General features: G+C 38.1%; 1 protein-coding gene across 42 annotated transcripts in view; it reads left to right on the plus strand.

Annotated features, from left to right (window-relative positions):
- The window catches only part of SORBS2 (sorbin and SH3 domain containing 2), a 205,273-nt gene that overhangs the window by 111,936 nt on the left and 71,344 nt on the right, over window positions 1–21,993 (plus strand). For 29 of the 42 annotated variants that reach the window (XM_039330701.1, XM_039330706.1, XM_039330690.1 and 26 more), the window contains 3 exons: window positions 13,781–13,816; window positions 17,491–17,635; window positions 20,893–21,083. In XM_039330701.1, coding sequence (XP_039186635.1) covers window positions 13,781–13,816; window positions 17,491–17,635; window positions 20,893–21,083 — 372 coding nt within the window. The other 13 variants (XM_039330709.1, XM_039330712.1, XM_039330716.1 and 10 more) reach the window with 3 other exon arrangements.

Consider the following 21,993-nt stretch of genomic DNA (forward strand, 5'->3'; position numbering starts at 1 on the left):
AATATTTATCTCTTTTTAATATATATATATTATTGTTAATTATTCTATTAGTAGTTTAAGTAATGTATTTAGACTTATCTATGGTTTATATATATATATATATATATATATTTAAGAATTCAAGAAAATTTAATTAAGCCTATATTCAGCTCTGGGAAAGTTGAGGGAGGGAGTGGGAGGGTTGGGGTGGGTTGGGAGGGTTGGGGTGGGTTGGGGAGGGTTGTTTTTTCTTATTTTGTAAAATTTTATAAATTTTCAATAAAAAAAAATAGCACACAAGTGGATGTGGGCGTATTTCGCTTAAGGCTGCTGCAGTAGTTAGGTCTTTGGCAGAGAAGCACAAGTTTTAAATAGTTCCTATTTATGCATCAAGAGGAAATACCAGTTATACCAATACAGTATAACTGACTAAAACCAGAATCATTTTATAGGTCCAATAACCAGAATCATTTTATAGTTGGCACCCTTCTTATTTTAAAATTGTTTTAACACTTTATGTTTAAAGTGTACTTAATCATGTCTGACTCTGAGATTTAGTATTTCTCAGAAGAATAATTCATGGCAAGATGGAAATAATACATAAAGCATTTTGATGAATGAAGGAGTTTAAGATTAACAGTTAATTAGTTATATGCCATTAAGTCAGATTCAGTGCCTGGTGACTACATGGACAAATGCTCACCATATTGACCTTCTTTCAAATTAACTTATAGCTGTTCCAAGAACATTCTGCTAATCTCTTTGATCCTGTTAATTTATGTCATCTGTTGACTTCTGTTATTCTTCTCTCAATCTTCCAGTCATAATATTTTTGAAATTTCTGCTTTCTAATTATCATATCAAGTGAGCAGTCAGTTTTTATTGGTTCAAGGCTGGTTGACTTAGTCTTCCTGAGGATCATGCTGCTCTTAGCAACTTACTTCAGAGTCATAATTCATTGGTTTCCATTTTCTTTCACCCATTCTTTCTTAAGTGTCCAGATTTCATATCTTTCAACTGGAAAGACCATTGCTGTAACTATTTTTTTATTGCAATTTAACTGTATTCCTCTTTCATGTCCTTGTCTAAGTTCCTTATTGCATTATTCCAGAAAATTAATCTCTACACTCTTAGCATGCTTTCTATTTTTATTCTTGAGCCCCCCCCCAATAAAACTATCTATTATGTTTTTCTTTAAGATTAAATTTACTGTTGTCTTCTTCATGTTTAGTATTAACCCAGATTTTTTACTTTCCATTTTCACCTTCAGAATTAAATCTCCTAAGTCTCCTTTATGTTCAGCTGACAAGGGTTCCCATCTCCCTAGGAGAGTCCATTTAGATCTCAGTCAAGCTGTTCAGGAAAGTGAAGGCAACAAAATTGATGTACCAACCCACAGAGAAATGTTTAAATGAGCAAGAAGGGATTAATCTAAGCAGAAAGTTAAATTGAACATTTTTCATTATGTTGCTCTATCTCTGGGAAATTGCTATGAATAAAATGCCATATTCAGTGGCTCACACAGTTAACCAAAAAAGCAAGTGAGTATATTTTTACTTATATTCCCTAGAGAATGTCATTCCACTGAAGAGCTACTTTTAGTGCTTTTCAAATGTTGCCCAGGTTTGCAAAGCTTTTCCTTTTTCTGAAAGTCCTTAGTAAGACACACACAAGACAACTTCCAGCGCCACTGGTAGCATGAAAAAAAAATCACTTTTGGGTCAGGCTTCTTTTTCTTGCATCACTTTTTCATTTCCATTCTACTGCATGAAGTGAAATAGGTTTTAAGTTTTATTATCCATAATGGACTAATGGGTACCAGAAAACCTAAGGAATTTGTAGGATTTATCAGAGTTTCATTTTATGCCAATTGCTGGAATCACTGGTGTGTATTTCTCCTCTTCAGTATACTATGAATCACCACTTTCCAATTTCCAAGGCATAAGATCAGCAGTTGTGTCACCAAATCAAGTATAATATTCATTAAGAACATCTCAATTTCTGTTCATTTTGTTGGGATGGGCACATGGCAATGTCTGATAAATTCAACACTATTTCAGTAAAATTAAATAAGTGCCCAAGATCATTCATCCATATGAGGGTTTGTCATTATTAAATTTTAAGTTTTTTGTGTGTGATATAATATATGTAATATTTGTACATCCTGCTTTGGTTCAAAGATCCCGAAGTAAAAATTATTGATAGATGTTGGCAGATAACTTCTTCATGGCAGGAATTAAAAAAAGACAGAACAGCAGAAAAAACTGTTTAATTGTACTTATATTCTTCATGTAAGGAGAAAATATAGGGCATGATGTATATCATATATGTAACATGGGAAACAAAGTTGGAAGTCCTATAAATTAAGGACAAAATAAATATGGAATGGTTTTAAATTTTTAATGGTTTTTAAAAACTGCATATTGTTTTATGAAAAGGACTGTCAATGCTGTAAACATTGGATGTTCCTGCTCTGACAACTGATGAAAATTGCAGCCATTTTCTCTTTTCTTTTAACATGCTTTTTCTGGTATTTAGAAACCAGGTACAGAAGGGGGCGGTTGGGATGAAAGCTCAAGTTCAGCTAGCCATAATAATAACACTGCTTTGTGGGAACCCAAGGACAAGCTGATAACGTTTTGGCGGGCTGAGGAGCTGGGGAGAAAGCCCACATTTTAGGCTAATTGGAGAATGTGATTTATGAGAGCTTATTGTGGGTGGGAATTGCACTTTGTTACTTTGTATCCGGGGGAAGGGAATTTAGTTCTTGGGTTCAGCTATGTAGTGCCAGTACTTTATTTCCTAAATAGAATGTTCTTTAAGGAAGAATTTTTGCCTTGAAGTTCTTTTGATGGGTTTCATCTATCGGAACCATGACATTAACCCAAAAACTGACCTTTCTACCTTAACCACTTGGGGTCCTGAGCTCCAGTCACCTTCCCTAAGTCGGGGGATAGACTGACAAAAACTCGGGGAAGATCTCAGCATAGAGAAGGAAGAAGCACCTGTAATCAGCACCCCGGCCATGGCTGCTGCCTAGCAGAGGGAGTGCAAACCAGCACACTGGCAGAGAAAGAAATGTTAGATGCCTTAAAGCAGGGGACAAGACTAAAGATGTGAGACCTGATCTGGTCAGGATCCTGCCCAGTTGAGACTCCAGCACCTCGAGGTAACCCTGCCGAAGGCAAGTTCTTCGAAAGCATCCAAAGCTGACTTGCAGGCAGGAGCCTCTCGAGGATCACGCTCCCCGGACTGTAGGGTAGCCCAAAAATTGGCTACCACTGAGGAGTCTGGAGAATGGAAGTACCTGTCTGCAGTCCATAGCCAATCGGTGGAGAAGTTGATGGAGAGATTCGAAGAGCTGGAGGTGAGGAGCGGGGAACAATTTTCTCACTCTTCACATGCCAGTGAACATGATGATAGTGGGGCTGACACCACTCTGAGCCTAAGAGAAGGCCCAACCCTGCCGATAGAGCACAGGCGGTTTCTCTGGCCTCAAAGCCACTAGCATTGACCTCCAGTCCTGCGAGAAAGGAGAGTCCTAGCCACCACTCTAAACATGGCAGTCTGAGTCGTCACTGCTCCTCTAAGACTCCAGAGCGCTGATCATGACACAAGAGCCCCAGCTACCGGAGAAGCCCAGGTCGGCATCGTTTGTCATGATCCCTCGACAGGCACTGCCACTGTGATAGTTCTAGGAGACAAGATTACGATGACAGCCCTGACAGACGGTCCCACTACCAAAGCCTGAGCCAACGCCAGGGCAGCTGAAGTCCAGATCATCACCGGTACCATGAGAGCCCCGACTCTCGCTACTATCAGTCACACAGCCCTGTACATCACCATCAGTGCCATCCAAGCCCGAGGTCTAAACAGGTAGGAGACCCAGATGTGAGCATTCAACAAGTTTTAGTACAACAGCTATGCAACCTGTCGTCCGGGCAGCAACAGGTCGGGGCGCCACAACTATTGGGAGCCCTGCGGCAATTGGGGATGCTTCCCGCCACCGGGAAGTCAGCAGCCGGTGGGAGCGCAGCAGCAGTGGGGGTGGCAAAGCCCCTGAATGTACAACAACCACTAGGGATCTGCAGCAATTGGGGATGCCACCACCACCATTGAGAGGTCAGCAGCTGTTGGAAGGTCAACAACCACTGGATATGCAGTCACAATGGAGGGCAGCAGCCCATGATGGCACCACCCCTTAGAGCAACTTTTGATGGCAATCCGAAGAAGCTGATCTTCTTCCTTAATCAAGTACATTCCCACATGATAGCAGGTCAGATAGAAAGGTGGCCTGAGCAGTCCCTAGTGCATCACTTCAAGGAGGGGCTAGATGATCACCTTTCCCAGGCCAGTGTCTATCAGGCTGTCCCTAATCAATTGCAGAAGTGGTATCAGGTGGCAATAAGGTTGGACATCGAGCTTACTCACTACAAGAAGCCACCACCTCCAGAAGCCGGGCCAAAACCAGAGCAAGCCAGGCAGCCTCCTCCCCGAAAATCCCCAGGCATCACGGCCACGGAATCCTCCAAGCCACCTGCCAGTCCACCAATGAAATGCTTCAGGTGTGGACAACAGAGACATAAAGCAGTGAGTTGCCCGATCCTGTACCCCCAATAAGGAAGCAGATTGGAGCCACCAGTGAGAAAGAAACCAACCCTGCAGCCGACGAAAGAAAAATTGAACTGGATCACACAAGAACCCATTGCCCAGGTCACGTCATCCACACAGGAGAGTGCCGAAGCCCAAGCTGGACCTGCCACCACTCTGCCCTCCTACGACAACAATGAAGAAGGAGCAAATGACCCGATGGTGAGTTGACACGTTCCACCTTTTTCTCTCGCTGCCAAACTCATAGTCCCTAAGATGGGTGAACAAGTGGATGTGAGAGTACTAGTGGACTTGGGATGCTCCCAGTGCATTATTAGCTTGCCACTTGTCCTAAAAATGGCCAAGGTTGCTCTCCAAGCCCATGAGATTTGAACAAGCTGATGGCTCTGCTATTTAATGGGAGGAACTTTAGTCACAAATTGACAGAACCGATACGCTTAGAAATAGGTGAACACTGGGAGTTCATTTGCTTCATGGTGGCTCCGAAGATGACTGAGGCTGTGATTCTAGGTCTAGCCTGGTTAGACAAATGGAAGCCTTTTATTTGGTGGGAAAAGGGGATGACAACTGTGAGATTACCTATAGGACCCAAATCCCCTCTTAATTCAGCCACATTACTGGAGAATCTAGGCCATCTACCAAGTTAGCAAAGATAGCTACCTTGCCACAACCAGGCGAGCCACTCATCACCAGCGAATACCGGGATCTAGTGGAGGTATTTAGTGAGAAAGAATGTAACATCCTGCTACCCCATCAGCCCAATGACTGCACCATTGAACTGTTACTGGGAGCTAAACTCCCACAGCCAAGGATATACACCATGACCCCCTTGAAATGGATGAATTGCAGCAATATGTGAACAAGAACCTAGCAAGAGGATTCAGGTGGGGGCTCCGGTGTTACTTAAAGAGAAAAAAGACAGGTCGCTTCAACTCTGCATAAACTATAAGGGGTTAAATGCTGTGAGCATAGAAAATAAGTACCTCCTCCCCCTCCTGAAGGACCTACTAACCCATCTAGCAAAGGGGAGCATCTTCACTAAATTGGATCTAAGAGAGGTATACTACCGAGTGAGAATAAGAAAAGGAGACAAATGGAAGATCGCTTTTAACTGTCCCATGGGTAGCTATCAGTTCAAAGTTATGCCATTTGGACTACAGGGGGCTCCAGCTGTCTTCATGCAGCTGATTAACCAGGTGCTACATGATCATTTGTACAAGGAGGTTTTGGTGTATCTTGATGATATCCTAATATACAGCATGAATATGGCTGACCACATGAAGCTAGTGCAAGAAGTGCTAAAGAAATTGTTGAATGCTAAACTATATGTTAAACTATCAAAGTGTGAATTCCATCAGACCTAACTGGATTATCTAGGCTACAGAATTTCCAGTGAGGGCATTGAAATGGATCCTGGTAAAATAAGAGCTGTAATCGAATGGCAACCCCCAAAGACTCGCAAACAGTTTCAAAGCTTTCTGGGGTTCACCAATTTTTACCGACAATTCATCCCCTTGTTTGCTGAAATTGTTTTACCCCTCATGGACTTGTTTAAAACCAGCAAAGATGGGGGAAAGCTACGACTGGGCTAGCTGCTGACATGGACTATGAATTGTCAAACTGCTTTCGAAAACCTGAAAAAAGACTATTTGCGGTCGAGCTGGTCCTAAAGCATCCCTACCCTGGGAAGCCCTTTGTGATTCAAGGTGATGCCAGTGACGTGGCCGTCGGAGATGTACTATTGCAAAAGAACCATGAGGGGGTCCTGCAGCCCTGTGCCTATACCTCGAAAAAGTTCACCAACTGCAAGAGAAGGTGGGCAGTGTGAGAGAAGGAAGCTTTTGTAATTCGTTGGGCTCTACTAAACTGGCAGCACTACCTAGAAGGAAGCAAGGTGCCTTTCGAAGTATGGACTGATCACAAAAACCTAGAGATACTGAAAACTCCCCGCAAGCTGTCCCCGAAGCAAGTACAGTGGGCACAATATTTTAACTGATTTAACTTCACCCCCGGGGGGGGGACTTTTTAGCTGACACTTTATCCAGATTGCCTCAATACAAGAGCCAGCATGAAGAGGTTAATGAAGCAATCATATCTACACTGCAAGCTTCTTCTCAATTAACGCCATAAAGAGCCCCATCTTCAAGAACCACAAACCCCGATGATCCTGGGGCAAGAAAATTAAAACAGGAATTCCTCAACGATCGATGGTTCAAGGACAATCAAACTTCTTTGACATGCAAGGATGGACTGGCTTACAAAGGGGGGAAGTTGTGTTTGCCCGAAACCCTCCGCCTCAATGCTCTCCAGCATGGTCATGATGTGAAACAAGCTGAACACTTTGGCTATTTAAAAACACTGCATCTGGTTCGTCGACAATTCTGGTGGCCGGGTTTGAAATGGGACATAGAGAAAAGAATTCCGGGAAAAACCCCTGGACTATTGCAACCGGTTGTAGACCCTTCCCAGCCATGGGAAGAAATTGCTATGGATTTTATAGTAGAGTTACCTGAAAGTAGAGGGAATACGGTGATTTGGACTGTGATAGATCTTTTTTCGAAGCAGGCTCATTACATCACCTGCAAAAGACTCCCGTCAGCCCAGAAATTAACCAAGATATTTCTTAAGCACATTTACAGGCTGCACGGCATGCCAAAGGGGATAATCTCAGACCGAGGGGTACAATTTATGGCCAAGTTCTGGAGGGGTTTCCTCGAGTTAATTGGCTCATCACAAGGACTGTCATCAGCTTTTCACCTGTCTATGAATGAGGTGGCTGAAAAAGTGAATTCAGTGGTAGAGCAGTACCTCAGATGCTATGTGGTTTATCAGCAAACGAACAGGACTGACTTCCTCCCTTTCACAGAGGTGGCTTACAATAACTCTGTTCACAGCAGCACCAGTTTTATGCCTTTTAGAGTTGCCACAGGAAAAAAATTCAACCCAATATCTGAATATCCTCAGGGATCTTCTGCTTCCCAAGTGGGTAAGGGGGTGGGAGGAGGTTTGGGACAAAATGAAAATTGCTCTGAAAAAGGCTTCTGAGACATATAAAAAACAGCAGATAAAAAGAGGGCTCTCCAAAGATCATTCCAGGTTGGGGGAAAAGTTTACTTATCCACAAAATATTTATGATTTAAGTTGCCTAATAAGAAGTTGGGACCGAAGTACCTAGATCCCTTCCCCATCATAAGAATCATTAACCCAGTCACGGTGGAGTTAAAAGCTTCCTAGACTCTTAGGGAAAGTCCACCCTGTATTCCATTGTAGTCTACTGAAATCTTTTCAGGGTTATACCTTACGACCGCCCCCTAAGAAGGCACCTGACCCTCTAGTGGTAGCTGGACAGACCCATTATGAAGTGAAGCATATTCTTGATTCTAGACTTTTAAAGGGATAGTTACAGTACTTAGTGCAGTGGAAAGGATATCCATTGTCTGAAGCCACATGGGTAAAATATAGTGATGTAAAAGCTGACAGGCTCATTAGTAAATTCTATGAAAAGCACCCTAATAAACCAAGGGGCAACCCCTAACCTATGATTTTGTTTGAATTGCGGGATTTATCCTTTTTGTAAAGGGGGCCGGATGTCAACACTGTAAACATTGGATGTTCCCGTCTGACAGCTAATGAAAATTTCAGCCATTTTCTCTTTTCTTTTAACATGCTTTTTCTGGTATTTAGAAATCAGGTGCAGAAGGGGGGGTGAAAGCTTGAGCTCAGTTGGCCATAATAATAACACTGCTTTGTGGGAACTCAAGGATGAGCTGATAACGTTTCAGCGGGCTGAAGAGCTGGGGAGAAAGCCCGGGTTTTAGGCTAATTGGAGAATGTGATTTATGACATCTTATTGTGGGTGGGAATTGCACTTTTTACTTTGTATCCAGGGGAAGGGAATTTATTTTTTGGGTTCAACGATACTTTGTTTCTTGAATAAAATGTTCTTTAAGGAAGAATTTTTGCCTTGAAGTTCTTTTGATGGGTTTCATCTATCGGAACCATGACAAGGACATTCTGTACAATTCATCATAAGAATATAATAATTATATATGTGTACAATATGAACATTGCTGGTTGAATACTGTGCTTATGTTAGTTTGGGTAACTATTGTAATGCTACAAACACAAGTTCCTAAAAAATCGCTATTACAAGGTTTTTACAATCAACTGAAGTAGTATTTAGCATACTAGACAGCATTGATGGGGTCCTGTGTGTCATCTTAGTGACAATGCAAAGTTCAAAAATATTTCCAAATGGCATTTCCCCTATGCTGCGTTCATGTGTGTGAGAGGGATGAGAGGGGAGGAAGAAGTAGAGAGGAAGTAGGATGGTTAGAGGAGAAGGGGAGGGGAAGAGAGTAGGAGGGGAGGAGAGAAAGAGGAGGGAAGTAGGGAAGGATTAGAGAGGGTGGACGCGGCCTGGGGCGAATGGGCAGGCGGTACCAATGGTTAGGAATTTATTTTAATTGTATTTTGTATGAATAAATGAAAAATAAAAAACTTTTTATTTAAAAAAAAATATTTCCAAACAATGTATCTCATCATATAGAAGGGCATTGCATTAACAAAAAGGAAATCCACTCTTAAGTAGCAGTGCATTATTTAATCAGCAGCTAAACGACTCATGAATTCTCTGACTAGTTGAAAAGGAGACAGATCACCCATAGCAAAACATATAGACAGCCATTAAAGATCACAAAGAGCTTTAGAAAGATACTTATCTGGTTAGCTACATGTAGGAAAGGGAATGTCATAATATAAAATGTCTTTGTGTCACAAAATTGCTATATTGTTTAAAGAAAGTCATTTAAGTATTGTCTATTACTAATAATAGCTTGGGATATTTCTGAGGATATGGAGGTTTCTTCTACAAAGATACTACATATGGAGCTATGACAAGCAATAGAGTTTTTATAATAACCATTTGTACGTTTATTTTCTGAATTCCTGAGTTGTATTGTTCATTGGCCCCTATGCAATTTTTAAATCCCATAATTAGTATGGAAGTCTGTGAGTTAGTTTTAAGGCTTATCATTGGTATTATTATTTAGATTTATGTGTGTAACATAGAGAGGATACCTCTTCGATCTTGGATGTACAATAAAGGAAGTATCATTCAGCTGATAAAATATTTCAGCTTCTGGGAAAAAAACATAATTAAGAATGCAAGATATCCAACAGTCACCACCCAAATTATTTATATAGGCAATTTTTCCATAACATCTCCGAACCATTATTGAAGTGATATAATGCCTGTCCTCGTTACTTTCATGAATTCTAATAAACCACATTTTTAGAAAATTGAGTTTAACCATTTACAAGGTATTTTTACCCATGTCTGTGTGTGTGTTAAAAGATGAATTTTGTGTGCTGTTTTATTCTATATATTAATTAACAAAAATCAGTTCACTTTTTTCATCTTAAATTCTTATTTGTGTCTTGTTCTTTTGAAGCAAGGCCAGCAATGTGGTGTCATTATTTACCTTGCACTCTGTTGAGTGTGAACTTTATATTAAAATTGGAGATTCATTGTCCACACCATCTGTAAACCATTTATATTGATATATTTAATTTCATTACTTATGAAAACAATCTGATAAATGTATTTCAGCATAGATATTTAGAGAAACAGCATTCTATGAACTGCCCAAATAGATTTTGCATGCTCTGAATTAGGTTTTGGATTTTGGTGTCTATAATTTCCCAAGCAGTAATTACAAAGTGCTATTTTTTTGATAGATAAGACTTATGAATTAAAATGACTGTTATCTTACCTTTTCATGCAAAGATAATTTTCTATGAATCGGACCCATATTGTAAGCTTCCAGGAGTCACTGAGAGTGAGTTGGGTGGCCATATAAATGTAAATAAATAAATAAACAAAAACAAACAAACAAAAACCTAACCAACCAACCAAACAAACAAACAAACAAATAAATAAATAAAAGATGCATTGCTAGGAAACAATTACAGGTTACATTTGCTATGTGTTACTATGGTCCAGCCAGACCATTTTTGCTGATCTCTTTCTAGCAGATATTGTATACTTTAAGAAGTAATAAACTTCATTAGGTTTGAACATTTTATTGGAGAAAGTTATTTGTATTTCCAGAGAGTAGGAATCTAAACTGAGCAAAGAAAGTTGAAGCCTCTCTTTATGACACTAATCAAAAGAAGCTTTTTTTGTAAGAATTAGAAACAGAGATCAACTAAAAGCCTACTAGCTACCTATATTCTTTTCAGGAGAAAATGTATACATTTGGGAAGTTAACAGGAAATTCCATGAAATTTACAGTCCCCCTATTCACAGAGAAGGTAGGAGATAAATTAGAAACACAAAAGGAATTCCTAACTCTTACAAATTATGTGAGACTTATTACTCCTTTGAAATCTTCTGAGAAGTCAATGGATAGTTTTATTCAAAACAATATAGCAGAGAGCTGTTACTGCTTAATTTCAATATATTTGATCAGCTTCACAGATGATGTAGTCCACAGCTCCAGTATAATATTTCTTGAAGGTCTTACAACCAAACATAAATCAGATCCTTCTATTCATAATTAAACTTATATTTGTTTCCCTCCATGAATTCATCAACATTCCACAAGATCAGATTACCATTCAAATCTGTTACCTGATTCCCCTTAATTTTCTTTACTTTCTTCCATTGATTCATGGTTTTTACCATTTATTCCTCTTGCATTCAAGTCTCCCTCGTCCATACGTTATGTTCATCCCCATACAGACCAATAGATGTTGACCTCTACTATTCATTTTGGTTTTCATCAGTCAAGATTTTTTTTCCAAATAACGTTTTAGTAAGATAGAGTTGATATAATTTAAGTTAATAGTCTTTGTTAAACCCATGCTTTGTGTAGCACTCTTCTAATAGTAAGGACAAGTCCTACCAAATGCTAGCTTTAATCTTAGCATGTACATGTCATCTTATACAAGCTGGGGCCTCTAATCTAGAGATCATCATGCAAACCAGCATTCTGTTACTTGCATCCCATGAACTAGCAGGTAAATGCAATGAACAAATCTAAATTCAGAATGTGTTCATAATTCCAAATTTTGCTTTCCTGCTATAATGCTTTAAGCCAGCTATGGCATCTGTATTCATCTAGAAGTTGCTGAGCTACAATTCCTATCCAGCCTAGCAATCATAGGTAGTGTAAGGGTTTTAGAATATGGGGAATTGTAATTAGTAATATTATAAGGTCATAGCTTTCCCATCTCTGGAATATGATATTAGTCTTCTTCTTTATTTCCTCTTTTACCATTTCAGGTATTGATAGAAGCTACATTTGTGCTAACACTAAATGATATATTTGCTGTACATTTACCAATACTCATATAAGAATATGTATTTGTTTATTTTATAAAATATTAAATATAAAAGCTTGTATTTCTTGAAACAATCTAACAGTTCCTAAATTTGGGGAATGTGTTATAACAGAAAATCAAGAGTACTTTCCTATTTATGTATGATTCATAGTATGTAAATAATAACTGAACATATTCTTGCTACTGGCATCTACCAAAGAATCTTCACCAACCACTTTATCTATTACTTTAGTACTGAATCTGAGAATAAAAAATTAATATCAAGGTGCCAGTTTGTTTATTCATTCCCAGTATATCTATTATTTGATTACATCATGTAAATTATAGGCCTTTATTATAATCATGGCTCAGATCATTAGGATTCTTCATCGCACCCTTCCAGTTTAATATTGGCTTCTAAAATTCTCTACACTTTTCTTAAACAAGATAGAGCACATATAAATAGCAGATACATAGTGCAGTACAATTATTTTGATGAGGCAAATATATGTATAGTAAGCCCTGTGATCATATATTAATTAAATATGGATAGATCCTCCCCAGCAATTTCTTCAGAGAAGAAGACAAAGTAAAAGATCTCTCATCCCTATTTTCCATCTCCTTCCCAAAGAATCATTTCCTTTAGAAAGATGGAATTTCTTCATGTAGAAAATAGATCCCTTTTCTAATAATTGTTTATTAGAGCAATTACTAATGACCATATTACTTTTACACAAATATTTTTCTCTTATGTACTTATATAGCTTTTTCTTTCATGTGTACTGTATTAATATTACATGCACATCTATCCAATATAAGTTGATTTTGAGTCAAGCCATGTAGACTTCAGCAGTCTTAGGCTCTTTCAAAAATTTGAGTTTAGCATGAAATTTAGGATTGGAGCTTTTGCTCTTGGAAATTTGTGTACTTCCAAGTGATTTATATTTTAATAATGGTGAAGATGTCTATGTGAAAACTTTCAGCTAGTAGAAACAGCTTGTTCCATGTTGTGTCCTTCCACATAGTCTAAATAAGCAGTAAACCCATTCCTCTTTGCTGATTACTTAATGGAAATATTACACGAGATGAAGGAGGAATGAAATCAGGGGATTTCATTTTGCCCCTGGTATTACAAGCAGCCTTTTTTTCTTGCTTCCACTGCCCTCATCCAGTTACTAAGATGGAATCTGAAGAGGAGAAACCTACATATGTACACATGCTTTTCTTTTTCTCTCTCTCATTTATCCAGATTCAAATGTCAGGAGAGCACAATCAATGGCACAATCTCATTTCTTCTTCATGGCATAAACTTCTATACATGAAAGGGATGAGTATCATGGTCCTTTTTGCCATTGAGTCTATAAAAATGGCATGTAATTTGTACACTCTTAATGTATAATCCAGTGCTTTCATACACTGAAACCATTGTACAGGAGTCCTTTAGGAACTGGGGCCTGTTTTGTTTATTTCTATTAAAAAGGAGGTGCAATTATGTGTTTTTTAAAAAGTCCTTCTAATTTTAGTGATAAATTAAGCTTAATCAAACTTAATTTAAATAAAACCTCAAACAATTTAAGCCTAGGAAATGAATATAAATGTTTATTCAGTACACTGTAGTTTCTGGCGTTGCTTCTGTTACTGCTTGACAAATTCACTTAGTATGATTTCCTTCTAAAATAAACTTTATTTTCTTTTCTACCTGATTTTTATTTTCAAAGCTTAGAAAAAGCCACACACAGAGTGTGTGTCTTTTTTTTTCTTTTTGTATACCCTTGAGCACAACTAAAGGAAAGCACTTTTTAAAATCAATTTTAGTAATATGTTTTCTTATGTTTTGATTGTTTGTTTTTTTCTCAAAATTCAGCTTGGAAACCAGAAAGTGACTGCCAATGTGATGGAGGTAAATGCTTCCCAGACACACAGACAAACATCAGCTGAAGCTGCACCGTTGCCTCCCTCACCACCACCACCACCTCCTCCTCCTCCTCCTCTTCCCAGGGTTCCGGTTCACCAACCCTCTCTCTCACCTGACAGTGGCACCCATGCAACGTCATTTCCTTTACCACCATCTGATGATTTCTGGCCGTCACCCATTTATAGAACCCCAGCCCTTTCACCGTTCTCCTATCCATACCCCTTCCTTGTACCTGACACTCTGCTCCACAAGACTGAAACTGACTCTATTGTGTCAGCCATGAGTGAGTTCTCCTCTCAGCCAATGAGTGAGTTCTCCGCTGCCATGCTAGATGAGCTACAAAGCTGTAACTATGATACTACTGACTGTTCTGAAACACCTTCCCCAACCTTGAGCCAGACGTCTGCTGCGTCTGATGGCACCACCTTAACCTCCACTGCTGCCAGCTCTCATGTAATTATCCTTCCTCTTTTCTCTTCCATTCTGTTCAACCATGCTGTCAAGGTGGAAAAGAAGCTAATTTTGGTCTGTCACCTCATTTAATTAATTGGTATGCAGGGGGTATCTTGAGCTGTAAAGATTTTGAGCTTTTTCCATGCAATAAGGAATACAGTGGGAGGAACATAATTCCAATATTTGAAAATGGTAATTTTTACAATATCAGTGAAATAAAAAACAGTTGTTTCTTTACCTCATCAATGAGAACTAGGAAGTTGCACTTTGTGTCTTGATTGAGGGCCTGCAAGGGGAAGGCCAGTGATGCAGTCCAAACTGGATGATGCTGAAGTGTTCAACAGGATTTTTTGTGTGTTGAGATTGAGGGAGGTGTGAAAGAGCAATAAGGCATTGTTTTGCCTTTAATGGAGAAAACCATTCTATTTGGAGGTAAGACTAAATGATTAAAGTTTAAGGCATCAATTTGGCCCCTCAAACTTCCAAATATCTCAGGGCAAAGAAAGACAAAAACAACAGTTTTGCCACTTTGTGGGCTCTGGGGAGTGCTAACTGTTGCAAAAGCTATTCAAATGCCTTTTTCTACCTGGTAAATGCATAAACTTACCTTGTGTCACTGGTGTGTTATCTAACTCCAATTTAAAGTTTGCAAAGATTAAATTTTGATTGTAACAGAAATGTGATGGAAGTTTAAAGCACAAACATTTTCAGTTTGTAATTTTATTGTCTTATAAATCTGAACTGATTAGGTTCCAAAATTAATCTGCTTGGAACCTGATTCAGAAAAATACTGCAATTACAGTTTTGAGTTGTGGGGATTAGTTTTCTATTGGTGGGAACTTCTGCCACATCCCACTCCTTCTGGATTCCTCATCCCAATCCAAAAACCTTGGTACCTTAGCTCCTCACTCTCTCCCACATCCAACTTTCTTCCTTACCAGATTAAGGTACAAAAATGACCAATTTGGCTTGCCTCCTCCTTCAGGGCATTAATGTTTGGAAGATTGGCTTTGGCTAGAAGGAGCAATAGGTGATGCAAGAAAGGGGAGGTGGGAATATCAATTGGGCCTCTTGCCAAGTGGGGTCTGCGTGGAATGAGCATGAGACGTTTGTCATTGCTGTCAACATTTGGGTGTCAGTTTTTTCACTGCAACACATCCTTGTTCCAATTGCTTCAACTATACTGAATAAATCTACTGGTTATAATTCTTCAGTCCCTCATATTAAAGAGGAATAGTGTTTAGAATATAAGCAAGACTACAGTATGATGCCAGTGTATATGCACAGAATCTTTAGGCAAGTTGCAAACCAATGAGAAAAAAGTAAGAAATCTGAATATGCCCCTACAATGTAATTTAAAATATTTGAAGAGCACACATGTAACACAACTTTGATAGTGATTATTTATAAACATTGACTGCATAAAATTGATTCTAAGTCAAATTTCGCCCCTAAACTAACATTGCCCTTTGTAAATGTGTGCTTGTGTGTGTGCATATATGTGTGTCAGAGAGAGAGAAAGAGACAGAGAGAAATAAAGTATAATTTTACATTTCAGTTTCTGCAGTGCATGTGAGTTTTTTATTATATATTTAAAAATAAAGGAAAACAACAGACTAAAACCCCAAATTTTACATAAAAGCAGAAAACCCTAAATGGGTGATAAACACATTTATCCTATCATCAAATTGAGAGAAAGAGGAGACATATATCCACTAAATGAGTAAATAAAATTTGTGCCCATGTTAAAACAATAATTTGAGCATAGGATTCATTTATTCCTATAACTTGCAGGCATTCTCTGTATTTTATAGATGACAGCTGTGTGGTTGGCATAAATTAGTGTCTACAAAGGAGTGTGTGCAGGGTAAAGTGAAAAAGTCAATATGCTGGTTTGATCAAAGCTGTGCCTGTTTTTTATATTGCAATGTGGCAAATAAATTTATAATAATAATACACAAAACAGAAAGATATTATGGCCAACATCCTATTTTTGATAATGACTTTTTTTATTCTACATAATAAAACAAATTATTACAAAATGACAGCAGTTTAAATTTTAAATGACCGGTCAAAAATTAAAGCAATATCAGCCAAAGACTATAACCTGATATGGATCCCTGAAAATGTTTAGATTAGCCCATGTTTGTAGAATAACATCCATCATTTACAAGAATAGTTGAGAGTAGAGGCAATTGCTTCCAGTGCAGTATATTTACATTGGAAAATGTAAATACTGTGTACATATTGTAATTTCTCCTTATCATGTGCCATAGTACTGTACAAGTTCAGTTCCATCCACATAGTTACAAGTATAGAGAAGAGCAAAATGTCACATCACTCAAAATACTCTTTCAGTTCTTCCTGTTTTTGAAAAGGATTTGTAGGCCCCAAGTTTACAATTTTTAAAAAACAAAATAGCAACCCATTAATGTTGAAAAAGTTGCAGCAGTGTAATCATAATAAATGGAAGCATATCCAACATGGTATTCTTTCAAAAGAAAATAGAAATATTGACAGAATTCAACAGGCAGTGTATAAATTCTTATAAAAATCTACATATTGCTCACTGATATCAATAATCACTGATTTTTGTTACTTGAAGGAAATTTGGTTATTTTTCTTGGGTATTTTGGGTTGGAGAATTTCAAGTGAATAATAGTAAGAGTCAGGTATAAGGGAAACAAAAATTAGATCTTCAGGAGAATGGAGAGAGCAATTTTGACTATCCTCTTCATTTTGTAAGCAGTTGTTCAAATGCTACTTTAACCGAGGCCTTTGTGAAACTTAATATAATACAGTAATTAAGATGTTGTATTAAAACTGAGAAGATCTAGGTTCAAGTCTGCTCTCAGCCACAGAAACTTACTAAGAAACCATGGGCTAGTTGGTCTCTCTCAGACCAGACTCTTGCACAATTCTTGCTCTAGGATAAAACAAAGAGAAATCTAATTCCTACGTAAGGTATCATGAGCTTTTGATAAAAAGTAAGTCTCCAAATATAACAAACTAATATCCTCATAATTCTAGGAATGATTATGGATTGTAGCTAAACACTGGAAAGCTGGCTACTGTTATGAATTTTACCATTCTTTCCTTCATCTTTTATATTGATGGTGAATTTCAGTCTTCCGTGGTTTACTGCATATGATTGGATATGATTTAGGGATTTTGTTTTTGTTTTTGTTTTGTTTCTTTCCTCTCAGGCTCAGATAACAGTGAATGGGAATTCTAACTTGGCAACCAGCCCAATGAGTTACTTTCAAAGACCTTTCTCCCCTTCTTTGGCGTACTCTCCACCAGTCTCATTCAGTTCAAGCTCCTCTCTCCTGCAACAGAGCAGGACAATGGGTGAGTTTGGCATGCAAATGACACCTTTCTTTAAATCCATAAGCATTGTTCACTGATTAATAGGAATATGTTGAATTATATCTGAAATCAACCACACAGAGTGCTTCCTAGTTCACTTTTCTCAAAATAGGTTCCAGCTCTTGCTGTTATTTTGCCATCACATATACTGATAATGGTAGCAGAAAAACCCCACACATTGCCACTTTTTTCTTAGCTTCCAAATGACTTGAGAATACTAGCCTTCTCAACATAACATTTGACAGCAGGTTTTTGTGGCAGCAAGCATATTTTGCTACAAAAATCGCTAGAAAGAAAATCTATCTAGATCAGTGATGGCGAACCTTTTAGAGATTGAGTGCCCAAACTGCAACCCAAAACCCACTTACACATTGTCGGTGCCAGGTGAGTGTGGCCCATTGGGCGGGTGTGGCCCATTGGGTGGGCGTGGCCCATTGGGTGGGAGTGGCTGCGGTGGGACTAAAAAGTTCAATCAATTCTAACTTTGTAAGACCTTTTTTTCCCCGCGAGAAGTTGACTGAACTTTTTTTTTTTTTGCACACGGCGGTGGAGGCCTAAAGCGAAAATGTTTTATAAAACCCAGCTGAAGGCCTAGGACTGGGGCGACGGCGCACGTGCCCACAGAGAGGGCTCTGAGTGCCGTCTCTAGCACCTATGCCATAGGTTTGCCACTACTGATCTAGATCATTTGGAACTAAGAATATGTAAGTTTGGTCAGTGAGAGTGGAAATATACTACTTGTGTGAAACTTTTAAATATATCATACTGTATTCATGCTATCACAGTGTAAATTAAGTTTGTATAAGTCCATATGAATTTATGACAACTGTTGTCCCAATAGTTGTTTTTTAATTGTTGAAATTAAATGTTTCAATGGGATTAAATATTTCTTCATAAAGCTGAACTTAAATCAAGTGCAGCTTATTGTAGATTGTTTAAGTAAAGCTACTGAGTCCATGCCACAAAATATTGTAATGTGAACTATGCATGTTTGCATTTCTAGCTATTTCATTATATTGAATCCTGTTCCATAAAGTTTTCTTTTAATATTCCCTGCATTAATTGCTATACCCCATCCCCAGACTCTGCCATGGCCTTTTTCCTCTTTTTAAAATCCTTTTTAAAAAATATTATTATTTGGACAATCTGTAAACTATTAGGTATTATCCAGTCCAACTTTCACCAAAAAATCGGGTTTATTCATAAACTTTTACGTTCCTTCATTTCTGGGAACATTTAAAAACAGCACAATTTACTCATATTTGGGGTCATTTATTTCTGCTAAATTAAAATGTTCTCTCCCCATCCCTAAGTCAGCAGAAAACCAAACAAGCATAAAATCTGGCAATTCCAATCTTGCTTACTGCCATTGCTCTCAGTCATTGTCACTTACCTCTCTTTTTTCCAAAGCAATTGGTGACAAAATTTACCTGATTTATATACCTTGATTCTCCCCTTCAATTTGAGTCAGAGAAGGGAGAAGTAAGGAACGCTTGCTTGTACTGTGGCTGCACAAACGAGAACAGGGCCAAAGAGAAATTCCCCCCCACCACCACCACCTCTTTTATGTCTCTCGGTCTCTTTCTGCTCCACCTGCTGCAGTTCATGCTGTCTTCCACTCAATTGTCAATTTTTATCTTCTAAATCAATATTCTACTGTACCTTGCTAAATCTTCGTGAAGTTTGATTTGAGAGCCTCATGCCTTTTGAATTTTTTTTGTATTTTTAATCTGCTCCTCCCTTTTATGCATTATAATTTAGAGCTTTAATATGGCAACTTTTGAATATACATAGTTAGAGATATATGTCAAAATATGGAACAGATTTAATGGAAGTTTTCTAAATAACCTTCCTATTATGGACAGGTTTTCTGAGGGTTTGTTTGTTTATGGGGGGTTTTCTACAGTTACGGTAAAACAAAGGATAAAATTCTCCCCTCAGCTTCCGAAAATGTCTTTTCTATCTTTCTGCAGATTATATTTACATTTTAAAAAGCCTATACTGTAGATTAATTGAACTTATACACTTGATGTTATGTCTGGTTATGCCTTAAGCTCTTATGATGAAGACAGACAATTTTTGCCATTCTTGGACTATAGAAACACACTCCTTTTTTTTCCTCTCTAAATTTAGTATTATGCATATTTGGAGAAAAGCCCAGATATCTAGATATTTATGCATGCTTAATCTAAATCGCCTTACCATATATGCTCCTAGCTATCTTATTTATAGATGGCAAATTTTAATAAAAGATCTGATGTCAGATATTAATAGCCTTTCTATTAATTTAATAGTTCGACTATAAACATTAATTAAAAATTACATACATAGGTTGGGTTTTCTTTAGAACTATGATCGAGGTTGCCATACATCAATAAGACACTCAGATTTCAAAAATTGTATAAGAGTAGTACAATTAAATCTGAACATTAACAATATACTACCATGGCTGTTTCTGTGCTGATTGGTCTTAATCATTCTCATCTGTAAAATGAGAATGTTGACATATTGCCTTTGATTAAATCTCTTCTGCAATTTTGAAAATTTTCTGTGAAAATATCTGACTTAACTCAGATTTAATTTTGTATTTTAAAAAATTAGCAAAAGGGAAAGAGAAGGGGGAATTATTTTTTCTTACTTTACTCCCTCCCTCTGTGAGGGAGATGTGTAATTTCAATAATGTAATAAGTAATTAAATAAATAAATTTAAACTATTTGCAACAACCCTTACAGCAACTGCTCTGCCTGTTGAAGTTTCTGTTGAAAGTAATGTGTCTTTATTAGGACTTTATAATTATAAAATGTCTTCTCCTTCCTATTTTTCAAACTTCCACTTGTCCAGAATTTATGCTAGTTTAATCATTATGGTTTGTAAACAATGATTTATGTATTATAACTCAGCCTCGTTCAGAGTTTTATGATAAAATAAACCAGTGGTATTATGAACGTAAGGTTACCAGTTTTAGGCTGCAACAATCTGTTTGGCCACAAGGTAGTCTCACAAATTATCTCTTTGTTGCTACCTGACATTTGCAGCCCAAATCATCTGCTCTGATTTACAGAAGCCTTCCAGCATCTGAAGCGAAAGACTGGAGAGCTAAGATTTGCTGTGTTCTACTTCTGTTTTCCATCTAGTAGTACAAAGAAGATCATCTATGTGTATCTGTTGCCATGTGCCATGAATATGCAGGCAAAGCAGGGTAGTGCTACAGTTGTACAACCATATGTTATCTTTGTAGAATCTGCAGAGACATATCTACAGCATGTACACTCTACTGGTGGCGGTGACAGCAGCAGCAGCACAACCACCACCACCATACCGATCTGTAGGACTTCAGAGGAAGAAAAGAAAGTCACAGTCATTAAAGCACCACATTATGCAGGAATTGGGCCAGTTGATGAATCAGGAATTCCAACGGCAATTAGAACGGTAGGAAATGTGTGTGTGTGTTTTTGTGTGTGTGCACTTCATACAATGAATGTCTTGTTGATGATGGCTTTTTCACATTCTTCCTGGCTTTATATAACATGAAATAAAATATGCACAAACAGAGTCACTGTGGGGAAAGAGACAGGTACCTGAAAAGCTCTGCTTTAATTTATTTGTCATCTCCACTACACCATTGTTAGAAAAAAATTGTTTGCTCCATCTTTTCAATCTTCTTTAAAATTTGTTCAAAGTTTGGCATTTGCTGCCACTTTTATCAAGATGCCCTTGCATATCCTATCATTCCTTGCATTTATGAGTGAACAGAAATAAAATGGATGAAAGAATGTAAACACCCTCCTATTAAACAGTCTCTGACTTAGCTGTAGTACTGGGAAGCACTGAACGGAACTGGGCTCTTTCCTTTGCTGACACAGAACGAAGCGGAGAGGAAAGTACATTTTCAGGTCAATGTTGAATGCTTGCCACTAGTTAGTGCTTGAGTGCTTTTAGGATGCCACAGTGAAGTGTTTTGTTTTCAGTTAGGCTGAAGCATTTTTTCCACACTGCTGCTCCAGCAACCCTTTCCGTCTGGGACAGGCGGCAGCAGTAGCTTCTGCAACTGGTAGAAAGAACAGTTTGCCAATCTCCTCAACGAAAGGGATAAAAGAACAAGGAGGAGCAGAAATGAAAGCAGCAAAGCCTTTCAGATTTCAGGTGACTCTTTGAGCAACGCAGTGCTACGGAAGCAGTGGGAGTAGCTTGCCTGCCAATGGCTCCAGTGGAGATTAAGTTGGGGGCGGGCAAAAGGGGAGGGGGGAATTGATGGAGAAGTTTTGATCAGGTAAGATAAAATACCTTTTAAAAACTAAAAATGGTGGCAATTAAATGGATCTTTGCTTCCCTTAAGTAT

Source organism: Crotalus tigris, unplaced genomic scaffold, assembly GCF_016545835.1.
Source record: "Crotalus tigris isolate CLP2741 ecotype Arizona unplaced genomic scaffold, ASM1654583v1 scf7180000024432.2438137, whole genome shotgun sequence".
Taxonomy (NCBI): Eukaryota; Metazoa; Chordata; class Lepidosauria; order Squamata; family Viperidae; genus Crotalus; species Crotalus tigris.